General features: G+C 46.0%; 1 protein-coding gene across 2 annotated transcripts in view; it reads left to right on the top strand.

Moving 5' to 3' along the window:
* Window positions 1-11,205: 11,205 nt before the first annotated feature.
* Window positions 11,206-23,134, top strand: part of PTPN9 (protein tyrosine phosphatase non-receptor type 9) — a 112,819-nt gene continuing 100,890 nt past the window's right edge. Inside the window, exon 1 of one of the 2 annotated variants that reach the window (XM_008015814.3) lies at window positions 11,206-11,770. In XM_008015814.3, coding sequence (XP_008014005.1) covers window positions 11,708-11,770 — 63 coding nt within the window. In that variant the 5' untranslated portion in view covers window positions 11,206-11,707. Of the gene's footprint in view, window positions 11,771-19,531; window positions 19,658-23,134 lie in introns of those variants that run through there. The other variant, XM_073012340.1, reaches the window with a different exon arrangement.

Genomic DNA, 23,134 nt, shown 5'->3' with positions numbered 1-23,134 from the left:
CAGTAAGCCGAGATCGCGCCACTGCACTCCAGCCTGGGAGACAGTGAGACTCCGCCTCAAAAAAAAAAAAGAAAAAGAAAAATTAGCTGGGCATGGTGGCAAGCGCCTGTAGTCACAGCTACTTGGGAGGCTGAGGCAGGAGAATGGTGTGAACCTGGGAGGCAGAGCTTGCAGTGAGCCAAGATGGTGCCACTGCACTCCAGCCTGGGTGACAGAGCAAGACTCTATCTAAAAAAAAAAAAAGAAGAAAGCTGTTATAGTCACAGTCACAGTTTATCACAGTGAAAGGAAACAGAGTAAAGTCAGCCAAGGGAAGAGATGCATGGAGCAGAAAGCAGGAAAGTTCCAAATGCAGAGCTCCCAGTGGAATCATGGACAGAGTTAATTTTCCCAGTATGCATAACAATATTCAGAGTTTTGCCAATCAGGGAATCTCACCTGAGCTTTTACATCCAAAGTTTTTTGTTTTGTTTTGTTTTTTGTTATTGTTGTTTTGAGATGGAGTTTCGCTGTATTGCCCAGGCTGGAGTGCAGTGGCACAATCTTGGCTCACTGTAACCACTGCCTCCTGGGTTCAAGCAATTCTCCTGCCTCAGCCTCCCAAGTAGCTGGGATTACAGGCATCTGCCACCACGTCCAGCCAATTTTTGTATTTTAAGTGGAGACAGGGTTTCCCCCATGTTGGCCAGATTGGTCTCGAACTCCTGACCTCAGGTGATCTGCCCACCTTGGCCTCCGAAAGTGCTGGGATTACAGGCATGAGCCACCGCGCCCGGCAGGAATGATGTCCAAAATTTTTACTGGGGCTCATTCATTTGGACCTGGTTGTCTGCCCATGTGACTGACCTCAGTCTCCAGCCCCTCCAGAAGTCTAGCTGATAAAGTATGATCCAAAGTCTCCCCTCCTCCCTCATCACTTTGCTAAACTATCTGGTACACCCCAAAGACTTCTGCCTAAATCACATTGTTAGACCATCCGGTGTGGCCTAAGGTCTGCCTCCTGGTAAACAAAGATACTTTTATCAGGCAAGACATTCCAAGGGCTTAGAGGTTACCTCCCAGGAGCCAAGGGCAAAGGCCAGAACTCTCTTCCCAAGGTTAAGTTCTTTACTACACACTCCTTCTATTACGTAGCAAGTTCCATGAGGTCAGGAATCTGGTCTTCCTCATCTTTAGGTCCCAAGTGCCTGGCATTATGCCTGGCACTTGTTACATCAATAACTTTTAGTTGAGTGAGTGAAGAAATACTAAGGTGGAACAAGAATGCACTCTGGAGGAGAGCCCCTCCTCTCTGCTGCTGCACAGAGGGGTGACCTTGCTGAGAAGACTGAATGGAGGTGTGTGGCAGGCTGCTGACAGGTGCTTGGATATGCTGCAGACTTCTAGGAACAAGAACTATATTTAGTTCTGTGTATGTGATTAAAAGGATAGCCTAAAAACTCACTCTGTACATTGGAGGAGGGAAAGGCAATCACCCTAGCTGTCCTTTCTAATAAAGAAATGAGACTGGGCATGGTGGTTCACACCTGTAATCCCAGTGCTTTGGGAGGCCAAGGCAGGAGGATCTCTTGAGGCCAGGAGTTCCAGACCAGCCTGGCCAGCAGAGCAGGACCTTGTCTCTACAAAAAATTTAAAAATTAGTTGAGCATGGTGATATGTGCCTGTAACCCTAGCTGCTTGGGAGGCTGAGATAGGAGGATCTCCTGTGACCAGGAGTTAGAGCTGCAATTAGCTGTAATTGTACCATTGCACTCTATATAAATATATATTTTTTAGAGATGGGATCTCACTACATTGCCCAGGCTGGTCTTGAACACCTGGGCTCAAGCAATCCTCCCATCTCGGCCTCCCAAGTGTCTGGGGCTACAGATGTGCACCACTGTGCCCACCTTTATTTCTTTTGGCAAGGTGGGGTGAATCTTTTATAGCCAAATCATCTTTTTTTTTCCTTTTTTTGAGGTGGTGTCTTGTTCTGTAGCCCAGGCTAGATTGCAATGGCGCAATCTTGGCTCACTGCAACCTCCGCCTCCCAGGTTCAAGTGATTCTCCTGCGTCAGCCTCCTGAGTAGCTGGGATTACAGGCGTGCACCACTGTGCCCAGCTAATTTTTGTGTTTTTAGCAGAGATGGGGTTTCACCACATTGGTCAGGCTGGTCTTGAACTCCTGACCTAACGATCTGCCCTCCTCAGCCTCCCAAAGTGCTGGGATTACAGGCGTGAGCCACTGCACCCAGCCTCAGATCATCGTTATAGCACAATGCAGGTCTCTTTTATAGGCAGTAGAGATTTTGGAGCAATGTTTGAGAGGAGCTTACAAAACAGAGGGAAAAATGGTAAGATAGGTCTCATAGATGAGGTGGCCATCTTCCTTGATTCAGTCATTCCACACACATTTATCAAGGGCTTGCCTACTATGTACTAGGTTCTAGGCGCTGGGAGTTCAGGGGCCAACAGGACAGATGTGGTCCTGCTGTCCTAAAGCATACAGTCTAGTAGGGCACACAAACACTAGGCCAATGAATGTAGAAACAAGTGCATAATTACAAATTGTGATCAGCTCTCTGACGAATAAAAGGGTGCTATGAGTCTTAGAGTTCAGTTTAGGGAGTAATCAAGGAAGATATTGCTGGGGAAGTGACTTTTGAGCTCAGACCTTAAGGATGAGTCAGATATGTTTGGTGAAGAAGGTGCGGGGAGGGGAGGATAAGCTTTCTAGACCGAGACCTGAAACTTACGCTATTTTTTTTTCTTTCTCTTTTTCTTTTTTGTGGGTACATCAAATAGTAGACGTATATATTTATGGGTCACATGAGATATTTTTATACAGGCATGCAATGCGTAATAATCACATCAAGGTAAATGGGGTATCCATCCCAGGCATTTATCCTTTGTGTTACAAACCAATTATATTCTTAATTATTTTGAAATGTACAATTAAATTATTTTGTACTGTATAGTCACCCTATTGTGCTAGCAAATACACCTTACTCATTCTTTTTTTTTTTTTTAATTTTTTAATTTTTTAAAAATTTGAGACAGGGTCTCACTCTGTCACCCAGGCTGGAGTGCAGTGGCGTGATCTCAGCTCACTGCAACCTGTGCGTCCCAGGCTCAAGTAATCTTTTTTGTATTTTTAGTAGAGACAGAGTCTTGCCATGTTGCCTAGGCTGGTTTCAAATTCCTGAGCTCAAGCCATCCACTTGCCTTGGCCTCCCAAAGTGCTGGGATTATAGGCATGAGCCACTGCACCTGGCTCTTATTCATTCTTGCTATTCTTCTGTACCCATTAACCATCCCCACTTCTCCCCCACCCCCCACTACCCTTCCCATCCTCTGGTTACCATCCTTCTACTCTATCTCCATGAGTTCAATTATTTTAATTTTTAGCTCCTACAAAATAAGTGAGAACATGGGAAGTTTGTCTTTCTGTGCCTGGCTTATTTCACTTAACGTAATGACCTCCAGTTCCATCCATGTTGTTGCAAGTGACAGGATCTCTTTCTTTTTTTTTTGAGACAGAGTCTCACTCTGTCGCCCAGTCTGGAGTGCAGTGGGACAATCTTGGCTCACTGCAACCTCCGCCTCCCAGGTTCAAGCGATTCTCATGCCTCAGCCTCCCGAGTAGCTGGGATTACAGGTGTGTGCCACCACATCCAACTAATTTTTGTATTTTTAATATTTTTTTTAGAGACAGGGATTCATCATGTTGGCCAGGCTGGTCTTTAACCCCTGGCCTCAAGTGATCTGCCCCTCAGCCTTCCAAAGTGCTGAAACTACAGGTGTGAGACACCGTATCCAGCCTCATTCTTTTTTATACTTAATAGTACTCCATTGTGTATCTGTGCCACATTTTCTTTTTTTTTTTTTTTTTTTTTTGAGACGGAGTCTCGCTCTGTCGCCGGGGCTGGAGTGCAGTGGCCGGATCTCAGCTCACTGCAAGCTCCGCCTCCCAGGTTCACGCCATTCTCCTGCCTCAGCCTCCCGAGCAGCTGGGACTACAGGCGCCCACCTCCTCGCCCGGCTATTTTTTTGTATTTTGTAGTAGAGACGGGGTTTCACCGTGTTAGCCAGGATGAACTCGATCTCCTGACCTCGTGATCCACCCGTCTCAGCCTCCTTTTCTTTATCCATTTATATGTTGATGAACACTTAGGTTGCTTCCAAATTTTAGTTATTGTGAATAGTGCGGCAATAAACATGGGAGTGCAGATATCTCTTCAGTATACTGATTTTCTTTCTTTGGGGTATATACCTAGGAGGGGGATTGGTAGCTTTATTTTCGGCTTTTTTCTTTCCTCCTCCCTCCCCTCCCCTCCCCTTTTCCTCCCCTCCCCTCCCCTACCTTCCCCTCCCCTCCCCTCACACCTCTCTTCCGCTACACCTTCCCTCCCTTCCCCTCCCCTCTCCTCCCCTCCCTTTTCAACAAGGTCTGACTCTCTTGCCCAGGCTGGAGCACAGTGGTGTAATCACAGTTCACTGCAGCCTTTATCTCCCAGGCTCAAGTGATCCTCACACCTCAGCCTCCCAAGTATCTGGGACTACAGGTGTGCACCACTACTCCTAGCTAATTTTTTTTATATTTTGTAGAGATGAGGTCTCACCGTGTTGCCCGGGCTGGACTCAAACTCCTGGACTCTTGGACTCAAGTGATCTTCCTGCCTCAGCCTCTAGGCATGAGTCACCTCACCTGGCTATATTTTTAGGTTTTTTTTTTTTAGGAAACTCCAAATTGTTCTCCATGGTGGTTGTACTAATTTATATTCCCACCAAAAGTGTACGAAGGTTCCCTATTCTCCACATCCTTCCCAGCATTTGTTATTGCCTGTCTTTTGGATAAAAACCATTTTCACCGGGATGAGATGGTATCTCATTGTAGTTTTATTTATTTATTTTGAGATGGGGTCTCACTCTGTTGCCCAGGCTGGAGTGCAGTGGCACAATTCGCCTTCCGGGTTCAAGCGATTCTCCTACTTCAACCTCCTGAGTAGCTGGAATTACAGGTGTGCGCCACTGTGCCTGGCTAATATTTGTATTTTTAGTAGAGATGAGGTTTCACTATGTTGGCCAGGCTGGTCTTGAACTCCTGACCTCAAGTGATCCACCCACCTCAGCCTCCCAAAGTGCTGGGATTAAAGGCATGAGCCACCACGCCTGGCCCCATTGTAGTTTCAGTTTGCATTTCTTTGATGATCAGTGAAGTTAAGCATCTTTTCATGTGCCTGTTTGAGATTTAAATGTCTTCTTTTATAAAATGTCTATTCTGGGCTGGGTGTGGTGGCTCACACATGTAATCCCAGCACTTGGAGAGGCTGAAGTGGGGGATCATCTGAGGTCAGGTGTTCAAGACCAGCCTGGGCAACATGGTGAAACCCTGTCTCTACTAAAAATACAAAAATTAGCCGGGCATGGTGGTGGGCGCCTGTAATCCCAGCTACTCAGGAGGCTGAGGCACGAGAATCACTTCAACCCAGGAGGCGGAGGTTGCAGTGAGCCGAGATCGCATCACTGTACTTCAGCCTGGGTGATAGATTGAGACTCTGTCTCAGAAAAACAAAACAAAACAAAATGTCTATTTTAGGCTGGGTGTGGTGGCTCACGCCTGTAATCCCAGCACTTTGGGAGGCCGAGGTGGGCAGATCACCTGAGGTTAGGAGTTCGAGACCAGCCTGGTCAACATGGCAAAAGCCTGTCTCTACTAAAAATACAAAAATTAGCTGGATATATATGTGGAAAGCTGAAACTGCATCCCTTCCTTACACCCTATACAAAAATTAATTCAAAATGGATTAAAGACTTAAATGTTAGACCTAAAACCATAAAAACCCTCAAAGAAAACCTAGGCAATACCATTCAGGACATAGGCAAGGGCAAGGACTTCATGACTAAAACACCAAAAGCAATGGCAACAAAAGCCAGAATAGACAATTGGGATTTAATTTAACTAAAGAGCTTCTGCACAGCAAAAGAAACTACCATCAGAGTGAATGCGAAACTTACAGAATGGGAGAAATTTTTGTAATCTACCCATCTGACAAAGGGCTAATATCCAAAATCTACAAAGAACTTAAACAAATTTACAAGAAAAAATCAACCCCATCAAAAAGTGGGTGAAGGATATCAACAGACACTTCTCAAAAGAAGACATTTATGCAGCCAATGGACACATGAAAAAATGCTCATCATCACTGGTCATCAAAGAAATGCAAACCAAAACCACAATGAGATATCATCTCACACCAGTTAGAATGGCGATCATTAAAAAGTCAGGAAACAACAGGTGCTGGAGAGGATGTGGAGAAATAGGAACTCTTTCACACTGTTGGTGGGACTTTGAACTAGTTCAACCATTGTGGAAGACAGTGTGGCAATTCCTCAAGGATCTAGAACTAGAAATACCATTTAACCCAGCGATCCCTTTATTGGGTATATATCCAAAGGATTATGAATCATGCTACTATAAAGACACATGCACACATACGTTTATTGCGGCACTATTCACAATAGCAAAGACTTGGAAGCAACCCAAATGTCCATTGGTGATAGGTTGGATTAAGAAAATGTAGCACATGTACACCATGGAATACTATGCAGCCATGAAAAAGGATGAGTTCATGTCCTTTTTAGGGACATGGATGAAGTTGGAAACCATCATTCTGAGCAGACTGTCGCAAGGACAGAAAACCAAACACTGCATGTTCTCAGTCATAGGTGGGAATTGAACAATCAGAACACTTGGACACAGGGCAAGGAACATCACACACCAGGGCCTGTCATGGGGTGGGAGGAGAGGAGGGATAGCATTAAGAGGAATACCTAATGTAAATGACGAGTTCATGGGTGCAGCACACCAACATGCCACACGTATGCATATGTAACAAACCTGCACATTATGCACATTTACCCTAGAACTTAAAGTATAATAATAATAAAAAAAATTAGCCAGATGTGGTGGTGCACACCTGTAATACCAGCTACTCGAGAGGCTGAGGCAGGAGAATTGCTTGAAACTGGGGGACAGAGGTTGCAGTGAGCTGAGATGTGCCATTGCACTCCAGCTGAGGTTACAGAGTGACACTCTGCCTCAAAAAAAAAATAAATAAAATTAAATTTAAAAGCAAGGAGGGGCCAGGCACGGTGGTTCACGCCTGTAATCCCAGCTATTTGGGAGGCTGAGGCACAAGAATCACCTGAGCCCAGGAAGTGGAAGTTGCAGTGAGCTGAGATCGTGCCACTGCACTCCAACCTGGGTAACAAAGCGAGACTCTATCTCAAACCAAAAAAAAAGCAGCCAGTCATGATGGCTCACACCTGTAATCCTAGCACTTTGGGAGGCCCAGGTGGGTGGATCACTTGAGGTCAGGAGTTCGAGACCACCCTGATCAACATGGTGAAACCCTGTCTTTGCTAAAAATACAACAAATTAGCTGGACAGGATGTTGTATGCCTGTAATCCCAACTACTCGGGAGCCTGAGGCAGAGAATTGCTTGAACCCAGGAGGCGGAAGTTGCAGAGAGCTGAGACTGCACCACAGCACTCTAGCCTGGGCGACACAGCAAGACTCCGTCTCAGGAAAAAAAAAAAAAGAAAAAAGGAGGCTATGTCAGTACATATGGATCTACTATATATGCCTTTTGTAAAATAAGGATCATAGTTTCACCTTTCTTATACTAATATGGTGAGAGTAAATGAATGAAAGTCATTTAGAACAGTTTGTGGGATAAATGTAAGGACACAATGTCAGCCTGTTATTTCAGTGTATGTGTGTACTGTAATTTATTTACTAAGTTTTCTATTGATGGGCCATAATGTATGTTTGTTTGTTTGTTTGTTTGGGATGGAGTTTCGCTCTGCTGCCAGGCTGGCGTGCAGTAAGGCGATCTCGGCTTACTGTAACCTCTGCCTCCCGGGTTCAGGCGATTCTCCTGCCTCAGTCTCCTGAGTAGCTGGGACTACAGGCGAGCACCACCACGCCCAGCTAATTTTTGTATTTTTAGTAGAGACAGGGTTTCACCATGTTGGCAAGGATGGTCTTGTTCTACTGCGTGATCCGCCTGCCTCAGCCTCCCAAAGTGCTAGGATTACAGGTGTGAGCCACTGCGCCCAGCCTCATAATGTTTTCAGTCTTTTGATATTACAAGCCATTCTGCAGTCCTCTAAGATTTTTTTTTTTTTTTTTTTTTGTGACACAGTTTCACTCTTGTTGCGCAGGCTGGAGTGCCATGGCGTGATTTTGGCTCATTGCAACCTCTGCCTCCCAGGTTCAAGCAATTCTCCTGCCTCAGCCTCCCGAGTTGCTGGGATTACAGGCATGCAACATCCCGTCCGGCTAATTTTTTGTGTTTTTAGCAGACATGGGGTTTCACCATGTTGATTGTTCATGGTGGTCTCAAACTCCTGACCTCAAGTGATCCACCCATCTGGGCCTCCCAAGTGCTGGGATTACAAGTGTGAGCCCCAGTGCCCAGCCCAGCCTTTAAGATTTGATTGGTCAGGATGACAGTACCATATTGGAGTTCATTGGTTCAAGCCTGCAGTTAGAGGCAAGCCAGGTAGCTGCCTCTCTACTCTGGGTCTCCTGGATTTACCTCTCAGAACAAAGTGGCCGGCCAGCCAGCTGCCTTGTACTTTGTTTTGTTATTCACGTTTGTGCTCAGAAATTTCCAAACATTGTCCTGTTAAAACAGTGATTCTCTTCCCTTACACACCCATACGCCCACGCACACAGCTGTGCCTCTGAAAACACTGCTGAGTTCTCTCTCAGCCCACTCAGTTAAATATCTTTATTAATTATCCTCCTCACCCAGTCCCTAGATCAGGAGTTAGAATGCCTGGGTTCAAGTTCTAGCTCAATACTAATTAGTTAGTTGTGTGACTTTGGATAAATCACTGACCCCTGGTGTCCTGAGGATCAGTGGGCAAAACAAATGTGAAGTGTAAATAGTGAGTTGAGAGACTCCATCCTTTCCTGTCTCCAATCAATGACTTGTACTACTCAGGTCCCGCTGTTTCTTACTCCAGTTTAGTCCTAGAGCCATTTGCTTGCCTAGGGAGAAAAAGCATATTTGGCCCGGCACGGTGGTTCACGCCCAACACTTTGGAAGTGGGAGGCAGGCAGATCACTTGAGCCCAGGAGTTCAAGATCAGCCTGGAGCTGGGCGTGATAGCTCACAACTGTAATCCTAGAGCTTTAGGAGACCGAGGTGGGTGGATCACTTGAGGGCAGGAATTCGAGACCAGCCTGGCCAACATGGTGAAACCCCATCTCTACTAAAAAAAATACAAAAATTAGATGGGCATGGTAGTGCATACCTGTAATCCCAGCTACTCTGAAGGCTGAGGCAGGAGATTCGCTTGAACCCAGAGGCAGAGGTTGCAGTGAGCCCAGATCGCACCATTGCACTCTAGCCTGGGTGACAGAGCGAGAGACCCTGTCTCTTTAAAAAAAAAAAAAAAAGTGGGGGCAAGATAGTGGTTACCCTTCAGCAGAGTGGTAACTGACTAGGCGGTGGGGAGTGGGGGGTGGGCAAAAGGCAAGGCTTTGGCAAGTTGAGAATATTCTATTTCTTGATCTGTGCATTGGGCACAGACACATGAGTTTATGAAAATTCATCTGGCTGGGCGCAGCGGCTCGCGCCTGTTATCCTAGCACTTTGGGAGGCTGAGGTGAGTGGATTGCTTTGAGCTCAGGAGTTTGAGACCAGCCTGGGCAACGTGGTGAAACCCTGTCTCTACAAAAAATACAAAAATGAGCCGGGCCTGGTGGTGTGCACCTGTAGTCCCAGCTATTTGGGAGGCTGAGGCTGGAGGATCGCTTAAACCAGGAAGTGGAGGTTGTAGTGAGCCAGGATTGTGCTGTTGCACTCTATCCTGGGCAATAGAGTGAGACCCTGTCTCAAAAAATAAAATAAATTCATCAAGTGGTACACTTATATTTGCACTTTTTCTGTATATTACACTTCAATAAAAAGAAAATAGGCTGGATGCAGTGGTTCACGCCTGTAATCCCAGCACTTTGGGAAGCTGAGGGTGGATTGCCTGAGGTCAGAAGTTCAAGACCATCCTGGCTAACATGGTGAAACCCTGTCTCTACTAAAAATACAAAAATTAGCAGGGTGTGGTGGCGCACACCTGTAATCCCAGCTGCCCAGGAGGCTGAGGCAGGAGAATCGCTTGAACCCGGGAGGCGGAGGTTGTAGTGAGCCGGGATCGCGTCACTGCACTCTAGCCTGGGCGACACAGTGAGACTCAGTCTCAAAAAAAAGAAAAGAAAAGAAAAAAAAATATCGTGGGAGCATCACAACTCACAGCACCTTCCTGTTGTGTGAAGGCCCCTCCTTTGGGTCTCTCACAGGACTGGCTCCAGGGCTTCAGCCTTGGAACTAGTTGTGGACTTCTCTGAGTCCCTTTGGAATATTTATCTTTGGCTTGGAATAATGCAACAACATACTAGACCCAGCCTTGCCTTCTCTATGCCCCATTCCTCCCCAAATGATTCCAAGAGTGTACACCTAATCCTGAATCCTTTGCTGCACTTGCCCTAGTGAAAATCAAAGGTCTGCAAAGGCCGCGTCATTCCTGAATGAGGTTCGGAGTCTGATGTTTCTGTGGGGGATTAACATTAGCTACACTGGAGAAGAATTACAGGATATAGCCAGTAAGGAGGGAGAGAGAGGGAGGCAGGTGCGATTCCTTCCACCTAAGCTTCCTGGCCTGGCAGGCAACCTTTCCAGGGTCTTTCAGGCTGCAAGCGACAAATAGATGAGGATTGTGGGTTTCTCACGCGTAGGTGGCAGCGGCAAGTTAACCCCAGGAGAGGTGCCAGTCAGCAGATAATTTGCAAACGAATGTATTCTCCTCCTCCTCCGAAGATCTGAGCCTCACGAAATACACTCTTTTCTTCCTTTTTCTCCCTCCCGCAGTCGAGTCGCCTTCCGTCCTGCTAGGGTCCCCTCCCCGCCCGGGTCCCCTCCCCCGCCCGGGCTCCTCTCTGTCTCCCCCTCACGGACGGCGTCCTCGCTCCGCCGGGCCCTCCTCGCCACCAGCTTGTGAATGAGACGCTCAGTTTCTCAATGGAGCCGCGGGGGGCTCGGGCGGCCGCGGGGCGGCCGCAGCGTTGGCCGTGAGCCAGGAGGGGGGCGCGTTTCCCTCGCTCCCTCTCGGCTCCCTCCCTCTCGCTGCGGCCGCCCGCAAGGAGCCTGGCTGAGGCAGCCGCGCAGGTCGCAGGGCCAGCGTCCGCGAGGACGGCCCGGCTGGGCGGCCCCGAGCGCTGTGGCGCTGTGGAGAAGCGGGAGTACGGCGGAGGAAGCGGGGCGCCGAGGGGGCCAGCGGCCTTCGTGAAATTTCCGCCGACCCTTCGCTCCCGGCTCTAAAAGTTCCTGATTTCCGATTTCCTTTTAAATCCCGAGCGGCTGTTAGCTCTTCGCCTGCACTTTTTCTTCCCCAGGAGATAAGGGGGAGTGTGAGGAAAGGAGCGAATAATATAAAAAAGGATTTCCTCCCGGAAGAGAGGGGCAGTTCGGAGAGATTTTTCTTAAAGAAGCAGAAGCGGCGTTTGCGGCTGCTGCGGGCGCCGGGCCCTGGCCGGCCCCACCATGCTCGAGCCGGCCCGGGGCTGCTGAGGCGCGGGGACGCGGAAGCGGAGGCCGAGCGTGCCGGGCTCCTGCGCTCGCGAGCGAGTTCTGTCCGCCCGGCGGCGGTGGCGGGGGGATGGAGCCCGCGACCGCGCCCCGGCCCGACATGGCGCCGGAGCTGACCCCGGAGGAGGAGCAGGTAAGCGGGCCCGAGGCCGCCACGGTGGGTGTGTCCGGGCCCCCGAGGCCTACGCCGGCCTCTGCCTCCCAAGCCCCGGCTCTTTGCAGCCACGGGCCCGCAGCGCCCCCGCTCCCGTGCCCGGCCCGCGGGCCTCCCTCACCGGCGACCGCGCCCCAGGCCGCCACCCCCTCGTCAGTGCACCCACGGGACCCTGCTCCAGTTCCTGCAGCTGCTTTCCCCGAGGCTTACGGGCCTCAGACGGTGCCCTCCCCACCCCACCCCCCATTCCAGGGGCAAAGTTCTTTGGATCCAGGGGCCTCCTTCCTGAGGTTTGCAGAACCGCTGCTTGCCCCTGGCCCTTCCACTCCCTTGTAAATGTTTTCCGTGAGGGTTTGTGGCTTTTGAAGGGTAGGAAAAGCCCCAGTTTGGGGGGGTGCTTCCTGTGGGGATTATCTCCCTTCCCGAGGAGAGGGCTGAGAGTATTGGATGCATAGATACCCTAGATTTTCAGAGGAGCCTCTTAGGTTTCTCAGGCCCACTTGGGCAGGTTCTGGAAGATCCAGCCCTTCTCGTGCTTCTAAAGTTCCTGGCCTTGACCCTCCTATTCAGCTATCCCAGACGGGGAGCATCTCCTCACCCCTGCTTCCCTACCCCCGTCTCATCTGACTGTCATCATCTTTCTGAAGCTTACATTGAGCTCTATTGTTCCTTAAAAGCCTATGACCTTTAGTTCTCAGAAGGAAGTGTTTTGCTGTCTCATTTTGGGGGCACTTGTAACTTTCCCTCCCGCACATTCCAGCCGCAGAGACAGGGACCACTCCTGAGGAAGATGGGAAGGTCTGCTAGCTTAGATTGGGAACCCTACGGGCTTTTCGCTGTCTCTTCCTTGGCAGTGCCTATACCCCGCCATAGCTATGCTCCATTATAGTCATAGTCTGATTCCATGTTATAAATAAAAAAATAAAAATAAACATGAAAAACGAAAAAGGCAAACCAGGCTGGCAACCCATTTCAAGCTCTACAGCCCTTGTTTCCAAGGAGCACATTTGCTAGCACAGCCTCTAGTGTGAAGACAGTATAGTTTTACAAACTATTATTGGCTAATGGGCTTGTTGACCTGATTTTTTAAAGTCCTTGTCTTTTCTCCTCATTTGTAGAGATGACATTTTTCTATTTGGCCTCAGGCCACGGTTTTGCCTTTTGACACCTGGTGATGAAATCAGTATGGGAAAAAAATTTAAAGAGAATTCTTCTTTGTACAAGCAGTGGTAATGAATGTCCTGGTAACTGCAGTTGGATGTTAATAAAATGCTAGTCAGGCCCTAGTGCAAGCAGGTGGCCATGGAGCCCATCCTGCCAGAATTGGAAAGTACTTCAGTACTGACATAGCACGTGTTGGCTGATTTTAAAGGGACAAATCTCTTTCTTTCATCCTTTTTCTTGGGTCAGTCAGATTTCTGTTTTTAAGACTTAAAGGCATCAGTATTCTATGCAAATAGCATCCGTTGCAAATTTAAAAACTAAAACCAGGAAAAGTAAATATTAAAGTATTGATAGTATTGACATAATATTGGCTTTACTTTGTATATAGTGCATACACATATACAAATGTGTTTAACTAGTAAAAACCTTATTTTTTACCCTGAATTGAATGTGATGGGCATTAACAAGGACTAGGATGGAAATGGCAAAATATTTGTTAAAGGCAAGAGATTATGTGTCTGTGTGTTTTAAAAATCTTATCTCTTTTTTTCCTACAAAATACTATTTTTTACAAGCATTTCAAAATATTAAAACAAAAAAGCAGTATAGTTCTAATTATGGTAATGCCTGATGTTATCATATTCTAGTTTAATGTCACATAAGAGTACTCTCTTTTTTCTAGAGTTGGAGTTTCGGTTTTTTTTTTTTTTTTTGAGACGGAGTCTCGCCCTGTCATCCAGGCTGGAGTGCAGTGGCCTGATCTTGGCTCCCTGCAACCTCCGCCTCCAGGGTTCAAATGATTCTCCTGCCTCAGCCTCCTGAGCAGCCGAGATTACAGGCGCCTGCCACCATGCCCAGCTAATTTTTGTATTTTTAGTAGACATGGGGTTTCACCATGTTGGCCAGGCTGGTCTCGAACTCCTGACCTCGTGATCTGCCCACCTTGTCCTCCAAAAGTGCTGGGATTACAGTTGTGAGCCACCGCGCCCAGCCGGAGTTTGGGTTTTGTTGTCCAGACTGGAGTGCAATGGCGTGATCTCGGCTCACTGCAACCTCCACCTCCCGGGTTCAAATGATTCTCCTGCCTCAGCCTCGGGAGTATCTGGGATTACAGGTGCCCACCACGCCCAGCTAATGTTTGTATTTTTACTAGTGACGGGGTTTCACCATGTTGGAGGATGGTCTCGATCTCTTGACCTCGTGATCTGCCCGCCTCTGCCTCCCAAAGTGCTGGGATTACAGGCCTGAGCCATCGTGCCCGGCCAAGAGTACTTTTTTTTCTTTTTTTGGACAGTCTTGCTCTGTCGCCCAGGTTGGAGTGCAGTGGCGCGATCTCGACTCACTGCAACCTCCACCTCCCGGGTTCACACCATTCTCCTGCCTCAGCCTCCCGAGTAGCTGGGACTGCAGGCGCCCGCCACCATGCCCGGCTAATTTTTTGTATTTTTTAGTAGAGATGGGGTTTCACGGTGTTAACCAGGATGGTCTCCATCTCCTGACCTTGTGATCTGCCCGCCTCAGCCTCCCAAAGTGCTGGGATTACAGGTGTGAGCCACTGCGTCTGGCCAAGAGTACTCTTAACTATTAAGATTTATTTAAAATATTTAAATTAAATGGCAGTAAATAAGTGTTAGCCTTATCAAAGTGGTCCTCATGGGAAATGACACATTCACTCCATAATGTTGCTCTATTGCTGAAACCAATTTAACATTCACTGGAAGTTGATTTAGAAGCTTGTGGCAGAATCTTTGAAATTTCTTCAGTGTGGGAAAATCCTTGTATTTTTTAGAGTCAGTTTGATTTTTGTAAATAGCAAAAAATCTTTCAGACCCTTATTTAAAGTAGGGGATCAAACTGGGTTTACACATTTTCCTGCAAAAGTATAGTGCACTTAGGCCCTTTTTGGCCTGTGTGAACAGCCTTAAAGAGATTTCTTTTCTTTCTTTCTTTTTTTTTTTTTTTTGAGACACAGTTTTGCTCTTGTTGCCCAGGTTGGAATGCAATGGCGCCATCTTGGCTCTCTGCAACCTCTGCCTCCTGGGTTCAAGCAATTCTCCTGCGTCAGCCTCCCTAGTAGCTGGGATTACAGGTGCCCGCCACCGCACCCAGCTAATTTTTTATATTTTTAGTAATGATGGGGTTTCACTATGTTGGCCAGGCTGGTCTCAAACTCCTGACCTCAGGCAATTCACCCACCTCAGCCTCCCAAAGTGCTGAGATTACAGGAGTGAGCCACTGCGCCCAGCTCCTTAAAGACATTTCGGAAGCAGAATACCTCCAGAGTGGTATCTCCTTCTCCTTCTGTACAGTCATATGAATCAGAAACCCAGTGTCTTGGACACTGCTATCTCTCTGCCCTTGTGTACAATACAGTGTTAGATTTTCCTGAATATATCTTGAATTCATTGGCTTTCTTCCACCATCACTGCCATCACCCTATTCCGAGCTACTATCGTATCCTGACAGGACTTTTGTTTCCCACCTGATGCATCCGTATTCCAGAAGCCAGAAGCCAGAGTCCTATTGAAAATCTGATTTCATCTTCCCCTCAGCCTGCCTGCCCCACAAAGAAGCATTCATAAAATTCTTTAGTGGCTTCTGGTTGCTTTTTTTTTTTTTTTTTTTTTTTTTTTTGTGGAGACAGGATCTCACTTTGTCACCCAGGCTGGAGTCCAGTGGTGTAATTATGACCTCGACCTCTTGGGTTCAAGCTGTCCTCCTGCCTCAGCCTCCCAAAGCCTTAGGATTACAGGCCTTGTCATTGCTCTTGAGATCAAATTACAACTTTTGAATGTAGGTGATATAGGCCCTTGTGCAGCCTAGACCCTAGCTAATTCTCATAGTTGTCTCTGCTCCATGCACACTGCCCTTATAGTCCTGCGTTCTTGCCATGTTTCCTTCTGCTTACAGGGTCTTTGCAGTAGCTACTTTACTCCATCTGGAAGCACCTCCCTTTGTTAACCTCCTCTTCATCCTTCAGCTCTCAGGTTTCACCTCTTTGGAAGGCCTTCCTTGATTTCAGCTAGATTAGATTCTAACCTAATAGGTTCTCAGAGCACCATTTACCCATCCTTCACATCACTTATCACAAGTTAACACTTACTTGTGTGATTACATGACTGCAAGCAAGCTCTATGAGGGTTGGGACTATTTTCGCTTTTGCTCCCCATCATATGCACATTGCCTAGCATAATGACCGACATAATGACTGGCACTTACGGAAATACTTGCAGAATGAATGAAGAGTAGTTGTACTCCTGATTTGTTTACAGGCAGCATCATCTTCTTTCAGAGTGGCTTAAAAATAAGCACATTGCATATTTTGATATTTTTCCCCATCAAATGGCAATATATACTTTGATTTATACTCTATGTATGCGTTGATACAGTTTTTGAAAGTCATGATTACTTCTTAGTTTCATTTTCTGTCTAGGCGTGTGTTGAACGGATACAAATCCTCATTTGTAACTTTGGTGTTTCTTGTTTTTTCAGCTCCTCAATAATTATAAAGCCTACAGTTGGGCTACAAGGACAAATATGATGTTCTTGCTTTTAAGGAACTTGTATGAATAACAATCATAGCAATATCTTTTCTAAACTCCTCCTTGGAGTCAGGCTCTGTGGTGGGCATTTCACATGCAATTAATCCACCCTCCCAAGATTGGAATTACTACTCTCACTTTGCAAATAAGAAAACTCAGACTGAGAGAAGGAAATTGCCCAAGGTCACAGAGTTAGCAAGTTATGTAGCCATGATTTCCACCCAGGTCTAGGTTTTCTGCCTTCATTGCCAGTGTTTCCTCTTTTACAGTACATTACTTCCCATGAAGCCGTTAGCCAGTTTACTTAGATGCCTAAGTGGGTATAAAATAGCTAATTTTGTGGGTTTTGGTATTGATATATGTGTTTGGTTTTGTTAATGTTTCTTAAAATATAGTTTGGAAAGTACAGAGGAAAAGATTTAGAAAGCCTTTACTCAACTGTATATTGCCAGCAGAAACATATTGTATACTCTGTGCAAGAAATTATTATGAAATTACTATAGGAAAAGAATTTGTTCCTTAAAACAGAGTTGTCAACTCTCCATTTCAAGGTGTGGTCACAACTACAGTAAAATTTTGTTTTCTTTATATCTTCTTGTTCTTTTGCACAAGAAGGCTTGTAAAAGCCTTTCTTTTTCTTCTTCTTTTCTTTCTTTCTTTTTTTTTTTTTTGAGACAGAGTCTCTCTCTGTCACCCAGGCTGGAGCACAGTCTCGGCTCACTGCAACCTTCATCTTCCTGGTTCAAGCAATTCTCCTGCCTTAGCCTCCCAAGTAGCTGGGACTACAGGCATGCACCATCACACCCAACTAATTTTTGTATTTTCTTTTTAGTAGACATGGAGTTTCACCATGTTGGCTAGCCTGGTCTCCAACTCCTGACTTCAAGTGATCCGCCTGCCTTGGCTTCCCGTGGTGCTTGGATTATAGGCATGAGCCACCATGCCTGGCCGTAAAAGCCTTTCTTAATGGGCTGGCAGTTTGGCAGTGTGAAGGACAATTTCTATATATAAGTATTAATCTTTATTGTCATTACGTTATTGTGTTTTGAGACGGAGTCTTGCTTTGTTGCCCAGGCTGGAGTGCAGTAATGCGATCTCAGCTCACTGCAACCTCTGTTTCCCGGGTTCAAGTGATTCTCATGCCTCAGCCTCCCAAGTAGCTGGGATTATAGGTGCCTGCCACCATGCCTGGCTAATTTATGTATTTTTAGTAGAGACGGGATTTCACCATGTTGCCCATGCTGGTCTTGAACTCTTGACCTTAGGCAATCCACCTGCCTCAGCAGCCCAAAGTGCTGGGATTACAGGTGTGAGCCATCTCGCCCTGCCAAGACTCGTAACTAGAACTCTCACTAGATTAAAATTCTGTGTAATTATAGCTGTTTAGGGTCTTTTGGTTTTGCAGGGATATCCCAGTGGTGATTGATGGACAATAGAGTAGTTTTCTAAAGTACTTATGCTTCTATTAATATTTTTATTATTTATTTTTTTTTGAGATGGAGTTTTGCTCTATCACCAGGCTGTAGCACAGTGGCACAACCTCCACCTCCTGTGTTCAAGCGATTCTCCCACCTCAGTTTCCCGAGCAGCTGGGATTACAGGCGTGCACCACCATGACCGGCTAATTTTTGTATTTTAGTAGAGATGGGGTTTCACCATGTTGGCCAGGATGGTCTCTATATTCTGACCTTGTGATCCTCCCGCCTCTGCCTCCCAAAGTGCTGGGATTATAAGCGTGAGCCATCGCCAATTTATTTTACTTTATTTTTTAAATAATAGAGATAAGATGTCACTATGTTGCCCAGGCTGGTCTTGAACTCCAGGGCTCAAGCAATCTACCCACCTTGGCCTCCCAAAATGCTGAGAGTACAGGCATGAGCCACCATGCCCAGCCTGAAAATTATTATTTTGTTTTTTTTAATTTTAATTTTATGTCTTTTCTTTTTTCAAAAATTCTTAAAGTTTATGTTATTTAGACCTTACAGTGTTGTAAGGATTAGTAAGGAGATGCATGTAGAGCACTTAGCCCAATGGTTATATAATAAGTAGTCAGTAAAGTTAGCCATTATTATGATATTCATCATTGTTTTTTGTTTTTTTTCTTTTTGAGACAGTCTTGTTCTGTCGCCCAAACTAGAGTGTGGTGGGACAATCTCGGCTCACTGCAACCTCTGCCTCCTGGGTTCAAGCAATTCTCCTGCCTCAGCCTCCCTAGTAGCTGGAATTACAGGTGCCTGCCACCACACCCAGCTAATTTTTGTATTTTTAGTAGAGACGGGGTTTCGCCATGATGGTCAGGCTGGCCTCAAACTCCTGACCTCAGGTGATCCGCCTGCTTTGGTCTCCCAAAGTGCTGGGATTACAGGCATGAGCCACCATGCTCATCCTCATCATTTTTGAATAGCAAAAAATTTTAGAACCATGTTAGTTTAAGCCAATTACGAGGGGAAAAAATATTCATATCCACCCTGGGGACCATCACCTAGTACAGGTTCTTATGAATTCCAGAAAATTATTATCTTCCATTTTTATAGTGTAGTTTTCAAAAGCCTATTCTAATTATTCTAATTGCATGATGTGGTTTTTGCTTTTTTTTTTTTTTTTTTTTTGGTGGGGGATAGGGTCTTACTCTGTCACCCAGGCTGGAATGCAGTGGCATGATCATAGCTCACTGCAGCCTCGACCTCCCAGCCTCCCAGGCTCAGGTGATCCTTCCACCTCAGCCTCCCGGGTTCCTGGGACTACAGGCATGCTACCACACCCAACTAATTTTTTATATTTTTTGTGGAGGGGGGTTTTACCATGTTGCCCAGGCTGGTCATAAACTCCTAAGCTCAAGCAATCCTCCCGCCTCAACCTCCCAAAGTGTTTTGATTATAGGCATGAGCCACTGTGTCCAGTCTGGTTTGTATTTTTATAATGGAATCTTTTAAAGCTAAAAATTTAACTGCTTTACCGTGTACTTAAGAGATTTTTGGCATTTTTCCCAAGGGCAAGGGTTTTGTCCCATTTCTTGTGGCCAAGAACTTCCCTTTTCCCACAGTCTTACATGTCCTGTGCTAAATGTCATCTCTCTCCCCGGAAGTTACCATACGTCAAGGACCAAATGATTCATGATGTTAAATTGAGGCCTTCTACAGAGAGAAAGAAGGAAGGAAAGGTGAAGAACTCTTATTATTTTCATTACTGCCGATAGTTTATGATATTGTATGTAGCAATTAGGTAAAATCTCATTTGGATGTGAGAATTTCACTATTAATTTCTGGTCAGGTGTGGTGGCTCATGCCTGTAATCCCAGCACTTTGGGAGGCCAAGGTGGGTGGATCACAAGGTCAAGAGAGCAAGACCATCCTGGCCAACATGGTGAAATCCTGTCTCTAGTAAAAATACAAAAATTAGCTGAGAGTGGTGGTGCACACCTATAGTCCCAGCTACTTGGGAGGCTGAGGCAGGAGAATGGCTTGAACCGGGAGGCAGAGGTTGTCGTGAGCTGAGATTGCGCCACTGCACTCCAGCCTGGTGACAAAGCGAGACTCCATCTCAAAAAAAAAAAAAAAAAAAGGAAAAACTTTCTGAGCACATCAAGAGTCTTGGACTTTTATTTTGTGAATATTAAGGGGCCTGGAGGTTTTCTCTAAGGAACCCAACCTAGTACTTATGAATGACTTGAAAAGACCCTCCTTTAGAAAGGAGCTGAACTGTTTTGTTTTGTTTTGTTTTGAGGTGGAGTTTCACTCTTGTCACAATCTCTGCTCACTGCAACCTCAGCCTCCTGAGTTCAAGGGATTTTCCAGCCTCAGCCTCCCAAGTAGCTGGGATTACAGGCACCCGCCATCACACCCGGCTAATTTTTGTATTTTTTGTAGAGATGGGGTTTCACCTTATTGGCCAGGCTGCTCTTGGAACTCCTGACCTCAGGCGATCAGCCTGCCTCAGCCTCCCAGAGTGCTGGGATTACAGGCGTGAGCCACCCTGCCTGGCCAGGAGCTAAACTGTTTTAAAGAGGTAAAAGTTAAGACTCATTGCGGGTATATTTGAGTTTCATTTTCTGACTTTTATGCCTTTATTATCTTGGAAAAGACATAGTAATTTTGGAATACTTAAACTTTATTTTCTAAATATTAAGCCCCATTTTACGGCAGTGTGGCTGGTCCATTGCAGTGCCAAGATTAGAAGTCATAGAACCTAACCCTGATTATTTGTTCAGATACAACCTCTAGTGTAATATCAGCCATTTCACTGCTTCTGTCTACCATCCTGCCTTGGTATATCAGACAATTCTGGTACTTTCTTTTTCCTAATCAATTATTTTAACATTTTCCCCCTAAGCACACCTCCATATGAGATCTTGGTTGCTCTTCCTGAACACTAAAATAACCACTGTTTTCTATTCCTGTTCTTTTGGAGTAAGGCAAGATGTTCCTAGAAAAGTAGTTTAGCCTACACTTCTCAGTGCTGGAGGGCCTGGCATCAGCACTTTTATATCTGATTTTGAAAAGGCCCGTTAGGAACCTAACCGAGTTAGTTTCTTAAGCGTTTGGTTCACTTTTTAAAATTTTTTTAAATTTTAAGAGACAGAGTCTCGCTCTGTTGCCCAGGCTGAAGTGTAGTGGCTTGATCCTAGCTCACTGCAGCCTGAAACTTCTGGGCTCAAGTGATCCTCCTTCCTCAGCTTCCCTAGTGGCTGGAACTACAATCATGTGTCACCATGCCTGGTACTTTTTTTTTTTTTTTTAATAGAGATAGGGGTGTTGCTTTGTTGCCCAGGCTGGTCCCAAACTCTTGGGTTCAAGCAGTCCTCCAGCCTTGGCCTCTCAAAGTGCTGGGATTACAGACATGAGCCACTGTGTCTGTCCAGCATTAGGTTGTTGTTTTTTTTTTTTTTTTTTTTTTTTTTTTTGGAGACATGGTCTCACTCGGTCACTCAGACTGGAGTGCAGTGGCATGATCATAACTTGCTGAAGCCTTGACCTCCCTGACCCAAGGAATCCTCCTACCTCAGCCTCCCGAGAAGCTGGGACTAAAAGTGTGCACCACCACACCACCATGCCCACTTAGATTTTTTTATTTTTTATTTTGTAGAGACAGGATCTCGCTCTGTTGCCTAGGCTGGTCTTAAACTCCTGGGCTCAAGTGATCCTCCAGCCTTGGCCTCCCAAAGTGCTGGGATTATAGGCGTGAGCTACTGCACCTGGCTGGCATTAGGTTGTTAAGCATGGACATGGAGGGTGCGGACAGGAGGCAGAGAAGCTCCAGAATTCATGGGAAACCTTATTTATTAAGGATTGGTGATCTCTTAGGTCCAAACTATAAAATGATAAGACCAAAAGAGTAGATTAGAGATGATTTTTTTCTTTAATTTCTGCTTCTGAGATAAGCATTTCATTTTTTCTCTGGGAAAGGCAGTTTCTGTAGTATGTACCAGTTTCCTCTGAAATACCAAACCCATCCACAACGTACATGCACAGTACTTGTCTTTTTTTTCAGTGTAGGTAGCACAGGTAGGTTTATTGAATTATTCTGAAGCCAGAATTTATTTCTACAGTAAATTCTGGGCAGGTTCTAAAGAAAGTCATCTGTGACTTTAGGACTGAAATGTCTGGGATGTTCATCCATTAGTTACTTGTTCATTGCTTGAACACCTAACTAATCTTTACCTTTGCATTTGTTTTGATGTGAATCATTATTACAGATACATGTCAGTATGATAATATGATGATATAATTCATTATATACATCATTATTACAACCAGTGTTTTAAAAAATGGGCTATTTAAGGCTGGGCGCGGTGGCTCACGCCTGTAATCCCAGCACTTTGGGAGGCCAAGGCAGTCAGATCACCTGAGGTCAGGAGTTCAAGACTAGCCTAGCCAACATGGCGAAAACCCGTCTCTACTAAAAATACAAAAAAATTAGCCAGGCGTGGTGTTGTACGCCTGTAATTGCAGCTGCTCCAGAGGTTGAGGCAGGAGAATCACTTGAACATGGGAGACGGAGGTTGCAGTGAGCCAAGATCATGCCATTGCACTCCAGCCTGGGCAACAGAGTGAGATTCCATCTGAAAAAAAAGAAAGAAAAAAAAATGGGCTACTTAGATTATCTATAATGATCATATGTTTCTATTGCAAGGCTGGAATGTGGTGGCACAGTTATGGCTCACTGCAGCCTTGACCTCCCAGGCTCAAGTGATTCTCCTACTTCAGCCTCCTGAGTAGCTGGGACCACAGGCCCGTGTCATCACGTCCAGCTAATTTTTTTTTTTCTCATAAATACAGATAGGACCTCACTATGTTGCCCAGGCTGGTCTGAAATTCCTGAGCTGAAGCTATCCTTCTGCCTCAGCCTCCCAAAATGCTGAGATTATAGGCATGAACCACTATGCCCAGCCCATATGTTTCTTTTCTTTCTTTCTTTTTTTTTTTTGGAAACAGAGGCTCACTCTGTCGCCCAGGCTGGAGTGCAGTGATGTGATCTCGGCTCACTGCAAACTCCACCACCCGGGTTTGAGCGATTATCCTGCCTCAGCCTCACAAGCGGCTGGGACTACAGGCGCCCGCCACCATGACCAGCTAGTTTTTTAATTTTTAGTAGAGATGGGGTTTTGCCATGTTGGCCAAGCTGGTCTCGAACTCCTGAC

The sequence above is a fragment of the Chlorocebus sabaeus genome, chromosome 26 (assembly GCF_047675955.1).
Source record: "Chlorocebus sabaeus isolate Y175 chromosome 26, mChlSab1.0.hap1, whole genome shotgun sequence".
NCBI lineage: Eukaryota > Metazoa > Chordata > Mammalia > Primates > Cercopithecidae > Chlorocebus > Chlorocebus sabaeus.
Note: the sequence above shows the minus strand (reverse complement) of the source record. Positions and strands in the feature narration are given on the sequence as shown.